Source organism: Staurois parvus, unplaced genomic scaffold, assembly GCF_062004578.1.
Source record: "Staurois parvus isolate SC_StPar_1 unplaced genomic scaffold, SC_StPar_1.0 ptg000564l, whole genome shotgun sequence".
Taxonomy (NCBI): Eukaryota; Metazoa; Chordata; class Amphibia; order Anura; family Ranidae; genus Staurois; species Staurois parvus.
Genome location: NW_028318360.1, coordinates 3,556,163 through 3,576,755, shown reverse-complemented (window position 1 = coordinate 3,576,755; position 20,593 = coordinate 3,556,163). Strand labels below are relative to the sequence as shown.

Here is a 20,593-nt window from a genome sequence, read left to right as displayed (position 1 = left end):
GTATCCCTACTAAATACCTTTTCTTATCAGCAGTTAGAGCAATCTTGTGACTTCTATCAGTGTCCAGCTGAGCACTGGTTAAAGCTTGTAGGAGTTTTCATTCTCCTCTCACTGCCCTATGAGATTGCATAACCCCCGACCCGCTCTCTGGACAGTACTGATTGGCCATGTGCTGATCACATGCACCCTCCCAAGAAAAATAAACTCTCTGTACACGCTTAGTTTGGTGTGTACTGCTAGAGTGTCCTTGAGGAGGAGATTAAATAGGGAATGCGGAAGAAGGGGGGGGGGGGATCAGAGAAGACAGGATAAAACATCCTTTTTACACAGTGTGGAGTATTAACCCCTTAGGTTCCACAGTGAGTATAACAAGCATGCTTTACTGCATATACAGACTGATTTTACTGTTGTGGGTTTAGTAACACTTTAAGGGAAACTCTTGGGGCCCCCAGGTCATCAAAGCTATATTTACCCTCCTTTCTTGGGACAATCCAAAATTTGGTATTTTCCTTTACTTTCAATGATAATGGTAAAACAGGACAAATAGAGAGGGTGCATCTCCGTAACAGGAGCACAAACTGCGATAAAAACTGAAAGGTGTTCTAATCCATCTCGACTATCTAAAACAAAACAAAAAAAACAATTTGCCTTTAATTACACTTTAATTTGCAGGGATTTCTTCTCACCTCCAGTTTGTCTACGGGACAGGAAGTGAAATCTCTGCACACAAATGGCAAAAAAAAAAAAAATCTGACGGGTTATTACACCCCCCCCCCCCCTTACTCTAGTCAAAATGAAAAAAAAAAAAAGTTTTGAGTATAGTTCTACTTTAACTACTTGCCAAGCACCGAATGACGGCTACACTGTGGCCAGCCAGTTCTGGGAGGGTGTCATATGACGTCCTCCCAGAACGCGCTCTCCTGCGTGCCCCCGGGGGCGCACACCTGGCGATCTCCGTGATCGCTGTGTCCTACGGACACAGCTGATCACGAGATGTGGTAAAAGGCCAATCACAGCGGCCTTTTACCACGTGATCAGCCGTGTCCAATGACACAGCAGATCACCGGGAAATGCAATTGCCGGTTCTCGGCTGCACTTTCCTCACGCTGTCAGAACGTGAGGAAAGTACTGCCGAGAACCGGCAGTTGTCAGAGCGAGGATCGGCACCGATCATCAGGGCCCTGATGATCAGTACCCTGATGATCAGTGCCCAGCAGTGCCACCCACCAGTTCCGCCCACCTGTGCCCAGCAGTGCCACCCACCAGTTCCGCCCACCTGTGCCACCCAGCAGTGCCACCCACCTGTGCCAAGAAGTGCCACCCACCTGTGCCAAGAAGTGCCACCCACCTGTGCCAAGAAGTGCCCAGCGGTTGCGCCAGTCAGTGCCCAGCGGTTGCGCCAGTCAGTGCCCAGCGGTTGCGCCAGTCAGTGCCGTCTATCAGTGCCATCTATCAGTGCCACCTCATTAGTGCTGCCTATCAATGCCACCTCAACACCTCACCTCACCGTGCAACAAATACACAGATCTGGTTTTGGGCCCATTTTACTGCTTAAGTTTGCAAAACCTGCATTTTGCTTCTAGTTGACTTGACATTTGCATGCATTTTGATTCTGCTTTGCATGCTAGACCACTGAAAACAATGAAGTGTTTTTTTTTTTGTTTTTTTTTAAACGTGAGGGAAAAACTGCAGACTGCATTTTGCTAAACCACATTACACTGAACCACACTGGTGGAAACTGAAAGGATATGAGCCATTAATTATTTCTACGCCTAAAATCTAAGCTGTGGAGTGATGAGGTCCATTCAGCCGTAATGTTCTCTTTCATTGTTACGTCATTCCTGATACTTTCCCCATTCAGACATGCTTTATGGTCTTAAACTTTTCTCTACTCCGAGTCTTCTGTAATCTATTTTTATTGGGGCAGAGAGGCCTTTCCAGTTCTGGAAGAAAGATTTATGGATTCTACCCCAATTGTCTATTTTTTTTAAACAAAATTCTAGAAAATACTTTGTCCTACAATCATGTTCTGCTATGACCCCCATCCTTACACTTACTAACAGTGACAGACTGTACACATGCACACTGACATTAGATACACAAACCATTTTGATTTAAAATGCATGTAAAGCTAAAAGTGTGGGCGGGTGTTTTTGTTTCAGATAGCATAGGGGATGGCTAAGAAATTGTTTTTTTTTTGCTGTCTGCATTTGTCAGAGAGACCTCCCTTTACTTTATGTCCATAAAGACAACAGGAAGAGAGGAAATCTGTCATCAGTAAAGGAAATGCCCTCTTCCTTGTCTGTTCTGGTGAGAACTCAAAATGTTGGTTTTTCACACCTATGCATCATGGTTCAAACCTATGCATCTTTCAGTGCTTTTTGCGTTTTGCAGAAACTCGCTACAGTCCATTTAACATGGTTTCCTTTGGGACACGTTCACATGTATGCATTTTAAGCCATTGTGTTTTTGGAAAGGGTCAATTACTATTTTTCTCGCAGCAGATTGCAACACACATAGGTGTGAACCAGGCCTTAGAGCAGGGGTATTGAATTAAAATTCAAGGAGGTCTGGTAACTAAAATTTCCTTCTGGCCAAGGTCCAAATAGGGTGCGCCCATCAGTGTGCCCCCTTACATTAGGTGTCGCCATCGGAGTATTCCCATCACATTAGGTGTGCCCATCAGAAATGCTCCTTTACATCAGGTGTGCCCATCAGAAATGCTCCTTTACATCAGGTATCCCCATCACAGTGCCGCCTTACATCAGGTATCCCCCATCACAGTGCCGCCTTACATCATGTATCCCCCATCACAGTGCCGCCTTACATCAGGTATCCCCCATCACAGTGCCGCCTTACATCATGTATCCCCGTCACAGTGCCGCCTTACATCATGTATCCCCATCACAGTGCCGCCTTACATCATGTATCCCCATCACAGTGCCGCCTTACATCAGGTATCCCCATCACAGTGCCGCCTTACATCATGTATCCCCATCACAGTGCCACCTTCCATCATGTATCCCCATCACAGTGCCGCCTTACATCATGTATCCCCATCACAGTGCCGCCTTACATCATGTATCCCCATCACAGTGCCACCTTCCATCAGGTATCCCCATCACAGTGCCACCTTCCATCATGTATCCCCATCACAGTGCCGCCTTACATCATGTATCCCCATCACAGTGCCACCTTCCATCAGGTATCCCCATCACAGTGCCACCTTCCATCAGGTATCTCCATCACAGTGCCACCTTACATCATGTATCCACATCACAGTGCCACCTCACATAATGTATCCCCATCACAGTGCCACCTTACATCATGTATCTCCATCACAGTGCCGCCTTACATCATGTATCCCCATCACAGTGCTGCCTTCCATCAGGTATCCCCATCACAGTGCTGCCTTACATCAGGTATCTCCATCAGAGTGCCCCCTTACACTCAAAATACCCCTATCATACTTCCCCATCAGAGTGCCCCTTTCTACTGTAGGTGCCCATTTGTGCCCCCTTAAACACATGTGCATTTCTAATGCATTTTCAATGCATTTGAGGCCTAGTTCACACCAATACAGTATGGGTTTTGTCTGTTTTGCAGTGCGTTTTTGCACACGCGCTTTTGATGCTTTTTTTTATGCATTTTGCATTTATTTATTTTTTATTTTTTGGCCAACTTGTTGCTGGGTAGATTAAATATGCAAAACACATCAAAAACATGGCAAACAGAGGAAAAACACACTACATGCGGTTTCTGCAGCATCTCCAATTAAGTCTATTGAACCAAAAACACAATGTTTTGCATTTATAAAAAAAGTCCCTGACCCTTTCCAAAAATGCAGCAGCTCAAAAAAGCATAGATGTGAACATGTCCCATAGGAAACCATGTTAAATGGACTGTAGTGAGTTTCTGCAAAAAGCCATATAAAACGCATTCATGTGAACCAGGCCTCAATGGGGAGGTACATTTTTTTTTTTACTCGCTAAAGTTGTACCAAAAATGCAGCAAGCAGGATTTTTAACACCGCAAGGGAAGTGCAACGGAACAGAGTGCTTTTACAGTTATATATATGTATTTTTTTTTTTTTTAATAAAAAAACTGTCCATTTCGGTTTTCAGCCAAATCCATCTAGACTTTTCGATTTCCATCCAAGAATTTTTCTTTCGGTGCAGCACTAGTTTACTACAATGGCGGTTTCAGTTTTGTAGCAAATCATGTCATAAGGCCTACAGAGAATGCACAATAATTTGTTATAATATGACATCAATCATATGATTCTAACAAAGCATTCCATTCCGATAGTGATGGAAACAACCTAAATAACAGCAAATGAATGGGACTTCTACATTCACAAAGTAGAAGACCAGCTGCTCCCATCCGCTCCCTCCGCTCCTCATGGACCGGGTCCTGTAACACCGCTTATCCCTACCACTGTGCCTCCTCTTCATGTACATACTGCTCACCCTCATACCCTACGTCCTCTTCATGAACATACCGCTCACCCTCATACCCTACGTCCTCTTCATGTACATACTGCTCACCCTCATACCCTACGTCCTCTTCATGTACATACCGCTCACCCTCATACCCTACGTCCTCTTCATGTACATACCGCTCACCCTCATACCCTACGTCCTCTTCATGTACATACTGCTCACCCTCATACCCTACGTCCTCTTCATGAACATACCGCTCACCCTCATACCCTACGTCCTCTTCATGTACATACCGCTCACCCTCATACCCTACGTCCTCTTCATGTACATACCGCTCACCCTCATACCCTACGTCCTCTTCATGTACATACCGCTCACCCTCATACCCTACGTCCTCTTCATGTACATACCGCTCACCCTCATACCCTACGTCCTCTTCATGTACATACTGCTCACCCTCATACCCTGCGACCTCTTCATGTACATACTGCCCACCCTCATACCCTGCGTCCTCTTCATGTACATACTGCTCACCCTCATACCCTACATCCTCTTCATGTACATACCGCTCACCCTCATACCCTACGTCCTCTTCATGTACATACCGCTCACCCTCATACCCTACGTCCTCTTCATGTACATACCATACCAACTCTTGTACCCTACATCCTCTTTTCATACACATGCTGCCAATCATCGCACACATCACACTCATCTCATGATTATACTGTGAACCCTCACACCCTCGATATTCCTCTCGTGCACTCTCATCTCCTTCACATAGCAGCCACTATCAGACTCTTTGCCTTCCCACCATCATACCCCCTGCACTCCTCTCCTACACACACCGCCCATCATCACACCTTCCACACTCCTCTCCTACACACACCGCCCATCATCACACCTTCCACACTCCTCTCCTACACACACCGCCCATCATCACACCTTCCACACTCCTCTCCTACACATACTGCCCACCATCATACCTTCTGCACTCCTCTCCTACACACACTGCCCATCATCATACCCTCTGCACTCCTCTCCTACACACACTGCCCATCATCACACCTTCCACACTCCTCTCCTACACACACCAACCATCATACCCTCTGCACTCCTCTCCTACACACAACGCCCATCATCACACCTTCCACACTCCTCTCCTACACATACTGCCCACCATCACACCTTCTGCACTCCTCTCCTACACACACTGCCCACCATCATACCATCTGCACTCCGCTCCTACACATACTGCCCATCATCACACCTTCCGCACTCCTATCCTACACACACCAACCATCATACCCCCTGCACTCCTATCCTACACACACTGCCCACCATCATAACCTCTGCACTCCTCTCCTACACACACTGCCCATCATCACACCTTCCACACTCCTCTCCTACACACACTGCCCACCATCACACCCTCTGCACTCCTCTCCTACACATACTGCCCACCATCATACCCTCTGCACTCCTCTCCTACACACACTGCCCATCATCACACCTTCCACACTCCTCTCCTACACACACTGCCCACCATCATAACCTCTGCACTCCTCTCCTACACACACTGCCCATCATCATACCTTCCACACTCCTCTCCTACACACACCAACCATCATACCCTCTGCACTCCTCTCCTACACACACTGCCCATCATCACACCTTCCACACTCCTCTCCTACACACACTGCCCACCATCACACCCTCTGCACTCCTCTCCTACACACACTGCCTGTCTTCTTACCCTCTGTCCTCTTTTCATGCATATACAGCAGGTAAAATAAGTATTGAACACGTCATCATTATTCTCAGTAAATATATTTGTAAAGGTGCTACTGACATGATATTTTCACCACATGTCGGTAACATCCCATGCAATCCATACATACAAAGAAACCAAAATAGATAAGTGGAGAAATGTTATGTGTAATAAAATGCACCAGCCCAGCAACTGATCAGTGTGCAGCGTTCCATAGGAATACATGGTTACACGGTTTTCTTTCACTTTTTTTTTAATGCAAAAGTAGAGGAGAAGCTAATCAGTGTAAAGTAACCTAAAACCTCACACTTCATCATTTTACCAACTTTGTAACACTTGAGTGGCTGCAGCCAGCAGAAAACAAACTATTGTAGTCCCGGTGTGGTTTTCAGGGCTTATTACTCTCCTTCCATGCCATGGAGTCTAATCAGGTCAAAGTCAACTCACAGGGACTCATTACAGGACTGAAACATGTTGTCCAATGGTAACCCATTCATCCATGCAATATATAGTGGAAATCAAACCAAAACACCAAATACAACTACCAACACAAACAAAAGGTATCAACCAACAGCTAAATTGAAAGTTCTAAATGTTCTGATTTTTGTTTTCAGATCCATTGCTGCAGGGAGATATGTCCCCAAATAAACATGCCTATAATAGGAGTACACTGCTCCCAACTGGACACCTGAGCAGGTGTGGGTGCATGGCTTCGAATGCCGGCTGTGCACCCACACGGATGTCAGATTGGGAGCAGCAGGTGCCTCCCGACATACATGAGTGAGAATACCAGCACAGGAATGTGCAATCCACCTGTGCCTCCCAGTGCGAGTAAACTTGGCTGTGCACGGGTGTACAGTATAGTACATTCCATGTGAATGAGGCCTAAAATATTTCCTCAGTCCATACTGCCCCAGGAACAGGCTATACATTGTAACTTTGTAGGAACTGCACCACATTCCTGTGCAAATCACATGCAATTTGTGTGCGGTGCAACTGGAGCCGTACATTTTGTATGGCTCTAATTGCACCGCACCCGCACCAAAAAGGACCCTTTTTTTGGGTCCGCACTAGAATTGGATTGCATGAGTATTCACCCCTATGCGATCTCATTCTGCACATTGCACCACATTTTGCAGACCGCTTTCTGGCTGCTAACATACACACACGCAGAGGTTCGCATGAACGGGGTGCGATTCTGACGCGGTGCGGAATTCGCACAGAAAACGCTGCGAATTCCGCACCACATCAGTGTGAACCAGAGCTGAATGACAATTGCACGGTCATGCAACACTGTACCTATATGACATTTTAAAAAAAAAATCACACAAATAGACCTTTCTTTTGGTGGTATTTAATCGCCACTGGATGTTATTTTTTGCACTATAAACAAAAAAGAAAAAAAAAAAGGAGCAAAAAAATTTGAAAAAAATGTTTTTCTTTGTTTCGGTTATAAAATTTTGCAAACAGGTCATTTTTCTCCTTCATGGATGTGCGTTGATGGGCGACAGACAGGCGGTGCTGACTGATGGCACTGATGATGATGATCAGTGCCGATCTCCTCTGACAATTGCCGGTTATCGGCAGTACTTTCCTCACGCTGTGACAGTGTGAGGAAAGTGCTGCCAATAACCGGCAACTGTATTTACTCCATGATCTGCTGTGTCATTGGGCACAGCTGATCACGTGGTAAAAGGACGCTGTGATTGGCCTTTTACCACATCACGTGACAGCTGTGTCCAAGCTCTTCAGCAATCACGGAGATCGCCAGGTGCGCGCCCCTGGGGGCGCCCGGGAGGGCACATTCTGGGAGGACATCATATGGACATTTGATTGAGGACTTTTGCATATATTTATTTTGAACTTTTAAAGCATTGTTTATTGGTTTATTTAATTTTTTTTATGAGTGCACATTTATATTTTGTTTGGTGTGTAACCACACACAGGGGTTGCAAAGAATACCAGATTGCATATGAATTGTATGATTTTTAGTCACATAGCGCAGCACTTTTATTTATTGTGTTATGGAGTGGGGTCACTATTTGTGCTAGTTGCTTTATATGGTTTTCTTCTCTTAGCACTCACTTGATTTTGTTTTTTCTGTTTACTGGGATTTACATGACTGTGTTATCATCTCTCAGCCAGCATCCCAGTACAGGAAACCAGTGCTGACCCTGGATGATGCCTCAACAAAGATGGCACCATCCTTGTAGAGAGAAAAGCCAATGAAGTACCTTGATAATAGAGGTAATAGAGGTAATACATTTACTGGCTCTAGATCCACTGTAAACACATTGCAAATGTATTCCTATTACCTAGTAATTTGAAGCAGTCAAAAAGAATGCAGAGCCCTGGGCACCTTGATACCACCAATACTAGCTAGTGATTGTAAATAATATTTATCACCATTCGATAGGTTCATTTTTGCTTTATGTACATTATTAGAGGTTCTTTTATTTTCCTGCTGTCTAATATAGTCCACTAGTTAAAAGATGAATTTCAGGTATTGACCTTTTTTACAGTACATGGTTACATTGGATCAGCTTGGACCAATGTAACTATGTATATACCATGCCTGGCCGATGCCCCTGGAAGCTGCAAGTCACTGAAGTAGACATCACTGCTCCACAGATCACCACTAGCTTCCAGGTCCCATCTGAGCGGCTGCCCTGCTACATTCTTAACCACTTGCGTGGTTTTACCCCCCCTTCCTAACCAGGCCATTTTTTGCGATACGGTGCTGTGTTGCTTTAACTGATAATTACGCGGTCATGCAATGCTGCACCCAAATGAAATTTATGTCCTTTTTTTCCCTACAAATGGGAGTTTTCTGTCAGTGGTATTTTATCTCCTCTGCATTTTTTTTTTTTTTTGCACTATAACCAAAAAAATACTGGCAATGTAGAAAAAAAAAGAAACCCAATATTTGACTTTTTGCTATAAAACATATCCAGTAAAAATTTAAAAACAAAAACAAAATTTCATCATAAATTTTGGCCAAAATGTACTCTGCTCCATGTCTGTTAAAACAAATCCCAATACGTGTAAATGAATTGGTTTACGTGAACGTTATAGCGGTTACAAATGGCGGTATAGATACTGGAATTTCTTTATTTTTTTATACTAGTAAAGGCGGTGATCAGCAATTTATAGCAGGTTTGCGGCTGGAATTTTGACACTGGGGGGGGGGGGGGGGGCGACTGACTAACTGAAACTGGCATCCCCAGTGACATTAATACAGTGATCAGTGCTAATAAAAAGCACTGACACTGTACTAATGACACTGGGCAGGAAAGGGTTAACATCCGGGGCAATCAAAGGGGGTTAACTTTGTGCTGTTTTACTGTGTTGTCTGTGTGTGCTTTACTATGCAAGCACGCTCTTTTGTATTGCTCTGCTATGCAGAGCAATACAAAGCAGCATGCTGGTGCTAACAGGGGAGAGATCCGTATTGTTTACATACAGACCTCTCCCGTCATTTTTCCTCGGTGATTGCCGGGTGTTGGCGGGGAATCTACGGACGGGACCTGGTGATCGACAGTTGTAGCTGCCAATGGCGAAGTGGGTAGGGCAGCATGTGCGCGTGTGCCCCCTACCAGGAAATACAAAATCATGTATATATACGTGATTTTGTGCAGCCCTGTAGCAGTAGTTCTGCTATAGGGTGGTCGGGAAGCAGTTAACACAGGAGATCGACTGCTCTGCACCAGTGCCAATCGGAGAATACTTTGCATTTTTGAATGACGGAAAAGTATTCTCTGACTGGATGAGGTAGACAGCATGACATCACCGCTCAGACTCTCCACCTTGAACCTGAACTCAAAAAGTGAAGATGTTATAGATACCATCAACAAATAGTAATTGTGCCTGCATCCTCATAGCTGTATATCTGTGAAATCCAAGGCTCTATTGCCTCGGAAAACAAATCTCAGGAAATTTGGAGTGAGATTTAGTGATGTCATTAATGTGCTGCTCACTGTCCACCTTACTGGAGTCTCAGACATGAGGAAGAAAAGCCCTGCCTCTACCAAGATGGCCACCTCTGTGCAGAGACAATTCAGAACATGTCATGGTAAGGCAGTAATAGGAGAAAGATCATCTGCAGGGAGAGCACAGGTAATATTTGTGACTAGTCCTTTGCCCTGTGCCTTGTATTCTGTGAACAGACTAGAAGGCTTTTTTGTGAAGGGATGAGCAGAGAGTGAATGGCACAATCTCTCTTCTGTACTATAGCTGGAACTATCGGTCGCAGTGCTGTAATAAGAATACTGTGTGCAATATCTGGCAAGAAAGAAATTGCCACTTGTATAGTAACCAGCAGTGCTCTGAACCTAATATACAGTACACTTCAGCGAAGGAAATGGATTTCCTTTGTGGTCTTTCAAACTTTTTTTTTTCTGGAGTTCCACTTTTTGTTTGATAGAGTGATGAAGGATTAGAACCCCTGACAGTTTTTACTGTAGTCCCTTGCTAGGTAGATTGCCCTTCTCCATTTGTTCTAGTGGTCATTTTCCCTGACATTTTCCAGTGACATCAACGAGGAGAATTCCACTCTCTATGTAGAGATTTCCTGTTGCCTCTCCAGAACAAGAAGTGAAGGGAAATATTCCAAACAGAAAACACACAGCAATAAAATTAAAGAGACCCAGGTTTTTAATTCTTCCCTACTGTACCCAAAACTGGAAAAATAAAATAGGTTTTGGCCCTTTATGATGTCAGTAAAAGTAAACACTCAACAACATAATTTAAAAAAAAAATAAAAAATTTACAGTGGTTCAAATGCCAGTGAGGAATACTGCCTCCATGGAGTTTGCATGTTCTCCTTGTGCTTGTAAAGATTTCCTCCGGGTACTCTGGTTTCCTCCCACACTCAAAAGATATGCTGGTAGGTTAATTGGATCCTGTCTAACCCTCGGTTGACATCTGTGCGGGTGGTGCCACTGCAAGACCCACACAAATGCCTGCAGTCGCACCACCCACACAGAGAAATGCGGGAAGCCATTAGTTCTAATGGCACGCCACCCGCACTGGAAATTGCCACCACACTTGCGGGTTGCATTTTCCAAAGTAATGGCGAGACTTCTTCCCTGCATGTCCTGGGGCACAGAACTCCATTCAAATGAATGAGCTCTCATGCCTGCACAAATCGCGGCCCGCACAGATATGAACCAGGGCTAAAGTTACTCTAGGGTGTGTGTATGTACAGATATGGGGCAGACCTTAGACTGTAAGATATTTGAGGGCAGGGACAGAAGTCAATGAACAGTATGTGAAGAACTGAATTAATTATCTGGGCTGTGTAGTATGAGGGCCATCATAGCTGGGTGCCCCATGTATGTACAGTATGAGCACCAGGTAGCCCATGTATGTATAGCATGAGGGCCGGCAGAACAGGGTGCCCCATGTATGTACAGTATGAGCACCAGGTAGCCCATGTATGTATAGCATGAGGGCCGGCAGAACAGGGTGCCCCATGTATGTACAGTATGAGCACCAGGTACCCATGCATGTATAGCATGAGGGCTGGCAGAACCGGGTGCCCCATGTATGTACAATATGAGGACCGGCAGAACCGGGTGCCCCATGTATGTACAATATGAGCACCGGCAGAACCAGGTGCCCCATGTATGTACAATATGAGGACCGGCAGAACCAGGTGCCCCATGTATGTACAATATGAGGACCGGCAGAACCGGGTGCCCCATGTATGTACAATATGAGCACCGGCAGAACCAGGTGCCCCATGTATGTACAATATGAGCACCGGCAGAACCGGGTGCCCCATGTATGTACAATGTGAGGACCAGCAGAACCGGGTGCCTCATGTATGTACAATATGAGGACCGGCAGAACCGGGTGCCCCATGTATGTACAATATGAGCACCAGGTAGCCCATGCATGTATAGCCTGAGGGCAGGCAGTACTGGGTGCCCCATGTATGTACAGTGAAGGACATACGTATTTGATCCCCTGCTGATTTTGAATGTTTGCCGACTCACAAAGAAATGATCAGTCTAAAAATCGAATGTTCGGTGTATTGTAACACAGAGACAGAATAGCAACAAAAAATTCTAAAGAAATGCATGTCTAACAAATGATGCACTGATTTGCATGTTCATGAGGGAAATAAGTATTTGATCCCCTATCATTCAGCAGGATTTCTGGCTACCAGGTGTCTTTCATACAGGTAACAAGCTGAGATTAGAAGCAGTCTCTTAAAGGGAGTGCTGCTAATCTCATTTTGTTACCTGTATAAAAGACACCTGTCCACAGGAGCAGTCAATAAGATTCCAAACCCCCCACCATGGCAAAGACCAAAGAGCTGTCCAAGGATGTCAGGGACAAGATTGTAGACCTACACAAGGCTGGACTGGGCTACCAAACTATCGCCAAGCAGCTTGGTGAGAAGGTGACAACAGTTGGTGCAATCATTCACAAATGGAAGAAAGACAAAACAACTGTCAGTCTCCCTAGGTCTGGTGCACCATGCAAGACCTCACCTCGTGGAGTGTCAATGATCATGAGAACAGTGAGGAATCATCCCAGAACTACACGTGAGGATCTTGTCAATGATCTCCAGGCAGCTGGGACCACAGTCACCAAGAAAACAATTGGTAACACACTACGCCGACAAGGATTGAAATCCTGCTGTGCCTGCAAGGTCCCTCTGCTCAAGAAAGCACATGTCCAGGCCTGTCTGAAGTCTGCCACTGAACATCTGAATGATGTACAGGAGGATTGGTTGCAAGTGTTGTGGTCAGATGAGACCAAAAACGAGCTCTTTGGCATCAACTCAACTCGCCGTGTTTGGAGGAAGAGGAATGCTGCCTATGACCCCAAGAACACCATCCCAACTGTCAAACATGGTGGTGGAAACATTCTGCTTTGGGGTGTTTTTCTGCTAAGAGGACAGGACAACTGCACTGCATCAAAGGGACGATGGACGGGGCAATGTACCATCAAATCTTGGGTGAGAACCTTCTTCCCTCAGCCAGGGCATTGAAAATGGGTCGTGGATGGGTGTTCCAGCATGACAATGACCCAAAACACACGGCCAAGGCAACAAAGGAGTGGCTCAAGAAGAAGCACATTAAGGTCCTGGAGTGGCCTAGCCAATCTCCAGACCTTAATCCGACTGAAAAACTGTGGAGGGAGCTGAAGGTTCGAGTTGCCAAACATCAGCCACCAAACCTTAACGACTTGGAGAGGATCTGCCAAGAGGAGTTGGCCAAAATCACTCCTGAGATGTGTGCAAACCTGGTGGCCAACTAGAGGAAATGTCTGACCTCTGTGATTGCCAACAAGGGATTTGCCACCAAGTACTAAGTCATGTTATCTGAAGGGGATCAAATACTTCTTTCCCTCATGAACATGCAAATCCGTGCTTCATTTGTTAGACATGCATTTCTGCTGAATTTTTTGTTGCTATTCTGTCTCTCAGTGTTACAATACACCTACCATTCGATTTTTAAACTGATCATTTCTTTGTGAGTGGGCAAACATTCAAAATCAGCCAGGGATCAAATACTTATTTCCTACACTGTACAGTATTAGGACCGGCAGACCCGAGTACCCCATGTATGTATAGTGAGGACCGGCAGAACCAGGTAACCCATGTACAGTGTGAGGACCGGCAGACCCAGGTGCCCCATATATGTGCAGTGTGAAGACCGACAAACCCAGGTGGCCCATGTACGTACTGTGTGAAGACCAGCAGACCCAGGTGCCCCATGTATGTAGTGTGAGGACCGGCAGACCCAGGTGCCCCTTGTATGTACAGTATGAAGACCGGCAGACCCAGGTAACCCATGTATGTGCACAGTATGAGGACCGGCAGACCCAGGTGCCCCTTGCATGTACAGTGTGAAGACCGGCAGACCAAGGTGCCCCATGTATGTACAATGTGAGGACTGGCAGACCCAGGTAACCCAGCTATGTGCACAGTATGAGGACCGGCAGACCCAGGTGCCCCTTGTATGTACAGTATGAAGACCGGCAGACCCTGGTGCCCCATATATGTACAATGTGAGCCTAAGGAGACAATATTCCTGATATCTACTCTACCCAGCGTGAGAACATTGCCTGTTAGGACACTGGATGTACAATGTGAGTACTGGAGGGTTATTTTGCCATCAGAATGCTGGGGGCCTTGAATGGATTATGGGGGTCATTGGGCATTTGTAGGGATTCTAGGGGCCCAGGAGTATGTCACCCTGGTGTTGGGAGCCCTGGTGGACCCCAAGGTATTTGCAGTAAGTATCCTGCTGCCCCAGACCCCCCAAGATGCTGTGAAGCCCCTGCAGTATTTGTCACCCAGGTACTGGGTAACCCCAAGGTGGGCTCCGGGACGTCCCTGGACCTTTTGCCGATATGGTGGTGGGGTATTGGTCACCAGAAGGCTGGGGATCCTAAGTATTTAAGGAATACATCCTGGAGGTCCCAGTATTTGTCATCCATGTGCTGGGGGCACCCAGTCACTAACCGCCATCAACTCAGGCTCCCCAATGTACAATCAGAGCAGTGTGTGTGCATCCAAGGACCACGGGGGGGGGGGCCCAGGGCACACGAGTCCAAGGGCCACGGCACACGCGCGTCCAAGGTCCATGGGGGGGCCACGGCACACGTGCGTCCAAGGTCCATGGGGGGGCCACGGCACACGTGCGTCCAAGGTCCATGGGGGGGCCACGGAGCACACGCTTTCAAGGTCCACGGCGCACACGCGTCCAAGGGCCACGGGGGGGGCCATGACGCACGCGCGTCCAAGGGCCACGGGGGGGCCAGTGTATGTCCACTGATAGCCCCAGATGAGATGCAGCATGTTAGGTGTCCTCTGTATGTACCATTGGGTCCCCAGTGAATGGTCAGGAGAGTCCGGGGCCCCCAGGGTACAGATATGGCTGGCCATGCACACACAGACACTGGCAGTCCCCGCACCCCCAGCCTGTCCCCGGCACTCACGCTCGGAGTAGCGGCTCCTCAGGCACGGTTGGTCCTTGCTGCTGTTGCTGGAAGGATTTCAGGGACTCGAATGCTCTCATCAGTTTCTCCATGGTGGCCATGCTCCCTGAGCGGGAATCTCCTCACCGCCTCATCGCCATCACCCGCCGCCGGTACCGGGAGAATCACTGACAGCTCCGGCCTAACCCGCTCCTCCGCCGTCAGCCAATAGCGAGCCTTACCACTGGCAGACGGACAGCAATACGGCCCAATCGGAGCGTAGGGTCAGGTGACATAACCAGAAATGGGATTGGTGGAAACCGGGAAAAGGCGGGGCCTGGAAGAAATAGGTAGTGAAAAATAAGGTCATAAGGCGTGGCTCGTCAGATAAGCCACACCCACCAACTTTGTGCAGTCGTTGTGTGCAGTCCTGGTAGGGTAGAGGGTGGAATTGAGATGTTTGGCGGAGGGGCGGAGCGTCTGAAGTCACTTGACAGGTCACATGGCAGGTTGGAGCCACAGAGCTGTCCCGCTGTGCCACAATGAGTTTCCAGAACCCTGTGTGTCGGGCAGAGGAGGGGGCACATGGGGGATACAGATGGGACGTGGGGGTTGTAGAAAGGACATTGGAGTTATACTGGGGGGGCACATGTGTGTTATAGGAGGGGACATGGGGGGGCACATGGGAGTTATGCTAGGGGACATGGGGGGGGGGTAAGTGTGGGTATAGGAGGGGACATGGGGGGGGGGCACATGGGAGTTATACTAGGGGACATGGGGGGGGGGTAAATGTGGGTTATAGGAGGGGACATGGGGGGGGTACATGGGAGTTATACTAGGGGGTATGTGTGGGTTATAGGAGGGGAGAGGGGGCACATGGGAGTTATACTAGGGGACATGGGGGGGTACATGTGGGTTATAGGAGGGGACATGGGGAGGGGGGGGGCACATGGGAGCTATACTAGGGGACATGTGGGTTATAGGAGGGGACATGGGGAGGGGGGGCACATGGGAGATATACTAGGGGACATGGGGGGTACATGTGGGTTATAGGTGGGGACATGGGGGGGCACATGGGAGTTATACTAGGGGACATGGGGGGGTACATGTGGGTTATAGGAGGGGACATGGACAGACACATGGGTCACTCTGTAGTTTAAAAGGTAGTACATGGGGTATAGGAGAGGATATAGAGAACATGTGGGGAACATTGCCGGTCATAGGAGAACACGTGGGGGCCATTGTCGGTCCTAGGAGAGCAAGGAGAACACGGGAACATTGCCGGCCATAGGAGAGGACATGGAGAACACATGGGGAACATTGCCAGTCATAGGAGAGAACAAGCAGTACACATGGGGAACATTGCTGGTTATAGGAGAGGACATGGAGCATACGTGAAGAACATAGCCGGTTATAGGATAGGACAAGGAGTACACGTGAAGAACATTGCCATTTATAGGTGAGGACATGAGGAACACATGGGGAACATTGCCGGTTAAAGGAGAGGACATAGAAAACACATGGGGAACATTGCCGGTTATAGGAGAGGACAAGGAGAACACGTGAGGAACATTGCCTGTCATAGGAGAGAACAAGCAGTACACGTGGGGACCATTGCCGTTTATAGGAGAGGACATGGAGAACACATGGGGAACATTGCCGGTCATAGGAGAGGACAAGGAGAACACATGAGGAACATTGCTAGTAATATGAGAGGACATGGGGAACACGTGGGGAACATTTCTAGTACTAGGAGAAAACATGGAGAACACATGGGGAACATTGCTGGTTATAGGAAAAGACATGGAGAACATAGCCGGTTATAGGAGAGGACATGGAGAATACATGGGGAACATTACCAGTTATGGAAGAGGACACGGAGAACACATGGACAACATTGCCGGTTATAGGAGACGACATGGAGAACACGTGGGGAACATTGCCAGTTATAGGCAACGACATGGAGAACACGTGGGGAACATTGCCGGTTAAAGGAGAGGACATAGAAAACACGTGGGGAACATTTCCGGTTAAAGGAGAGGACATAGAAAACACGTGGAGAACATTGCTGGTTATAGGAGTGGACATGGAGAACACGTGGGGAACATTGCTGGTCATAGGAGAGGAAGTGGGGGACATTGCTGGTCATAGGAGAGGAAGTGGAGAACACATGGGGAACATTGCTGCTCATAGGAGAGTAAGCGGGAAGCATTGCTGGTCATAGGAGAGGAGGTGGGGAGCATTGCTGGTCATAGGAGAGGAAGTGGAGAACACGTGGGGAACATTGCTGGTCATAGGAGAGGAAGTGGGGAGCATTGCTGGTCAAAGGAGAGGAAGTAGGGAGTATTGCTGGTCATAGGAGAGGAAGTGGAGAACATTGCTGGTCATAGGAGAGGACGTGGAGAACACGTGGGGAACATTGCTAGTCATAGGAGAGGACGTGGAGAACATTGCTGGTCATAGGAGAGGACATGCAGAACATTGCTGGTCATAGGAGAGGAAGTGGAGAACATTGCTCTTCATAGGAGAGGACGTGGAGAACATTGCTGGTCATAGGAGATGAAGTGGAGAACATTGCTGGTCATAGGAGGGGACGTGGAGAACATTGCTGGTCACAGGAGAGGACATGAAGAACATTGCTGGTCATAGGAGAGGAAGTGGAGAACACGTGGGGAACATTGCTGGTCATAGGAGAGGACGTGGAGAACATTGCAGGTCATAGGAGAGGAAGTGGAGAACATTGCTGGTCATAGGAGAGGAAGTGGAGAACATTGCTGGACATAGGAGAAGAAGTGGAGAACATTGCTGGTCATAGGAGAGGACGTGGAGAACATTGCTGGTCATAGGAGAGGAAGTGGAGAACATTGCTGGTCATAGGAGAGGAAGTGGAGAACATTGCTGGTCATAGGAGAGGAAGTGGGGAACATTGCTGGTCATAGGAGAGGACGTGGAGAACATTGCTGGTCATAGGAGAGGACGTGGAGAACATTGCTGGTCATAGGAGAGGACATGGAGAACATTGCTGGTCATAGGAGAGGACGTGGAGAACATTGCTGGTCATAGGAGAGGACGTGGAGAACACGCGGGGAACATTATCGGTTATAGGAGAGGACATGGAGAACACGTGGGGAACATTGCTGGTCATAGGAGAGGAAGTGGAGAACAGGTGGGGAACATTGTTGGTCATAGGAGAGGAAGTGGAGAACACGTGGGGAACATTGCTGGTCATAGGAGAGGAAGTGGAGAACACGTGGGGAACATTGTTGGTCATAGGAGAGGAAGTGGAGAACACGTGGGGAACATTATCGGCTATAGGAGAGGAAATGGAGAACATTATGTGAAAGTCTCCACTCCGCGCTATAATGATTAAATATTGTGGATTTAATAAATGAAGTGAATAGTCAAAATGTAATAACTGGAAAAAAACGAATGATCTGCTGTTGTGTTTAAACAATTCCCCTAGCAGTATAGTATACATAAATAGTAACTTTGACCTCACAAAACCCAGTGCTGAGCTAACCCAGTATATACTTGCCTTGCACATTATAAATCCAAACATCTCACATGCAGGAAGATCATTGTAACCATATAAATAAAAAAGTGCCAAATCTAAGCGTCCATTCAAAATCAAAACAAAGTAATGTCCATGGTGGGGGCGTGGCCTGGAGTAGCATGCCGTAGGGTGCACTTTTGGGAGCTCTGTCTGAGATTCATCCATTTCTGCTGATCCTGCACAATATCCTGCGCTCTCTTATACCTGTTATGCCCGCTAACCAAAAGGGGCACCTCCATGTACATTCATTGCCAAGTTCCTGAGCTACCAGGATTGTGACACCATCCTTCGCCTCACCAGGGAGAAAAGAAGCATTCCCTTCCAGAATATCAGGATTGCGGTGTTTCCCCACTTCTCGGCTGAGGTGCAAAAACGCGCAATTTGTGGAAGCCAAGCATCCATCATATTTCCTACACTATGCTATACCCTGCCAGGCTTCGTGTTGTGGATGATGACAAGGTCCACTTTTTTGAAGATCCGGAATCTGTACTGACCTGGCTGGATCAACGTACAGTGCTGGGTACTGCACCGGCCTGACCTCCTGGGACATCCATTGGAACTGTGCTCCATTTCTTCCCACTCCAGGGACTCATGAATGTATCACGCCGCACCTGTCCGTGACTCTGACTCCCCCTTACTATACACACATTTCTTTTTTTCTCTCTTCCCCTTAACAACTGCAATTTTTCTATTATATTTTTTTTCTTCATTTGTTCTCCCGGTCTCAGCTCCCATTCCCCTTCATTTTGTCCTACTTGCAAGTGTCGGGCTTCTCCCATCCAGATGTCTGGTGATTTTCTTTCCTGTACGATCCCCTTCACCTGCTCTCTTCAGTTATTCATTTCATTTTCTACATTCCCTTCTCCTTTTCTGATCTTCTTAATCTTCTCCCCCCCCCTTCCCCCCTATCCCTTCCCCCTTCCCTCCTATCCCTTCCCCCTCCTCCCCTTCCTCCCCCCCCCCTTCTGCTTATCCTTCTTTTCTCTCCTCTTTTATACTAGTTTTATTCTGTTTTATTTTCCCTTTTACTTGGGCATCTGACACCCTGGGCTGTGACCCACTTTTCAATGGATTGTTTGCTCCCTTTGTAATTGAACCTCCCCCAGTGTGTTTCGGGCTTTGCTGTTGTTTTTCGTCTGCAAAGTCCATTTTTCGGTGGAGGTTTGGGTTCCTTTTTTATATTTTACCCTATGCAAGGTTTCCCTGGCCAGCTGGAATGTGGCTCTTCGTCTGCCATCAATACCTCCTACTGCCACCTTCATGCTGGTCCAGAGTGTACTGTTTATTCTGTTCCCTGTTTAGTTTGCTCATGTTAGCATTGTATTGTGTTTGTAAGCTCGAGAAGAAGAATGTTATGTTGCCCACTGATAATTCCATAGCTCCTCTATACAAAAAGTTGGTGGTTCCTCTTACCACACCACTCACGGGTGAGAAATTGTGCTCCATAATGGCTCTAGATTTTTGGATATGGCTTGCTCCTCTTGGTTATATGTTTCACTGTGATATTATTGTAATATGTGGCCTGCTCCCGTGGATCTGTATGCATCCGTTTCTGTTTTGCATTCCGCCATAGCTAATCTCAATTTTTTACGTGGCATGTCACTAGCATGAGGGCACGGCCTAAACGCACTGCTGTTTTGTCCCATTTAAAATCTCTGAAAGTTGATATGGCGGTCCTTGTGGAAACCCCCATCACTGGTCAGCTTCAACTGGCCCTTGAAAGCCCTGGATTGGGTAGCTTTATTAAACCCCTTACACCTCTAACTCCTGAGGTGTTGCCATACTAATTGCTAAGACAATCCGTTTTCAGCTTCTAACTTTGCACTCGGATCCTCAGGATAGGTGTCTTTTTTTTACACGCAATCCTTAATGATCTAGAAATGTTGATAT

At 47.1% G+C, this 20,593-nt stretch overlaps 1 protein-coding gene across 1 annotated transcript in view; it reads right to left on the bottom strand.

The window, feature by feature from the left end:
* HTT (huntingtin) overlaps window positions 1-15,364 on the bottom strand; it is a 268,580-nt gene extending 253,216 nt beyond the window's left edge. The window contains exon 1 of the mRNA XM_089691557.1: window positions 15,172-15,364. Within this exon, the coding sequence (XP_089547683.1) occupies window positions 15,172-15,272 (101 nt within the window). The 5' untranslated portion in view covers window positions 15,273-15,364. The remainder of the gene's footprint in view (window positions 1-15,171) is intronic.
* Between the last annotated feature and the right edge of the window lie 5,229 nt (window positions 15,365-20,593).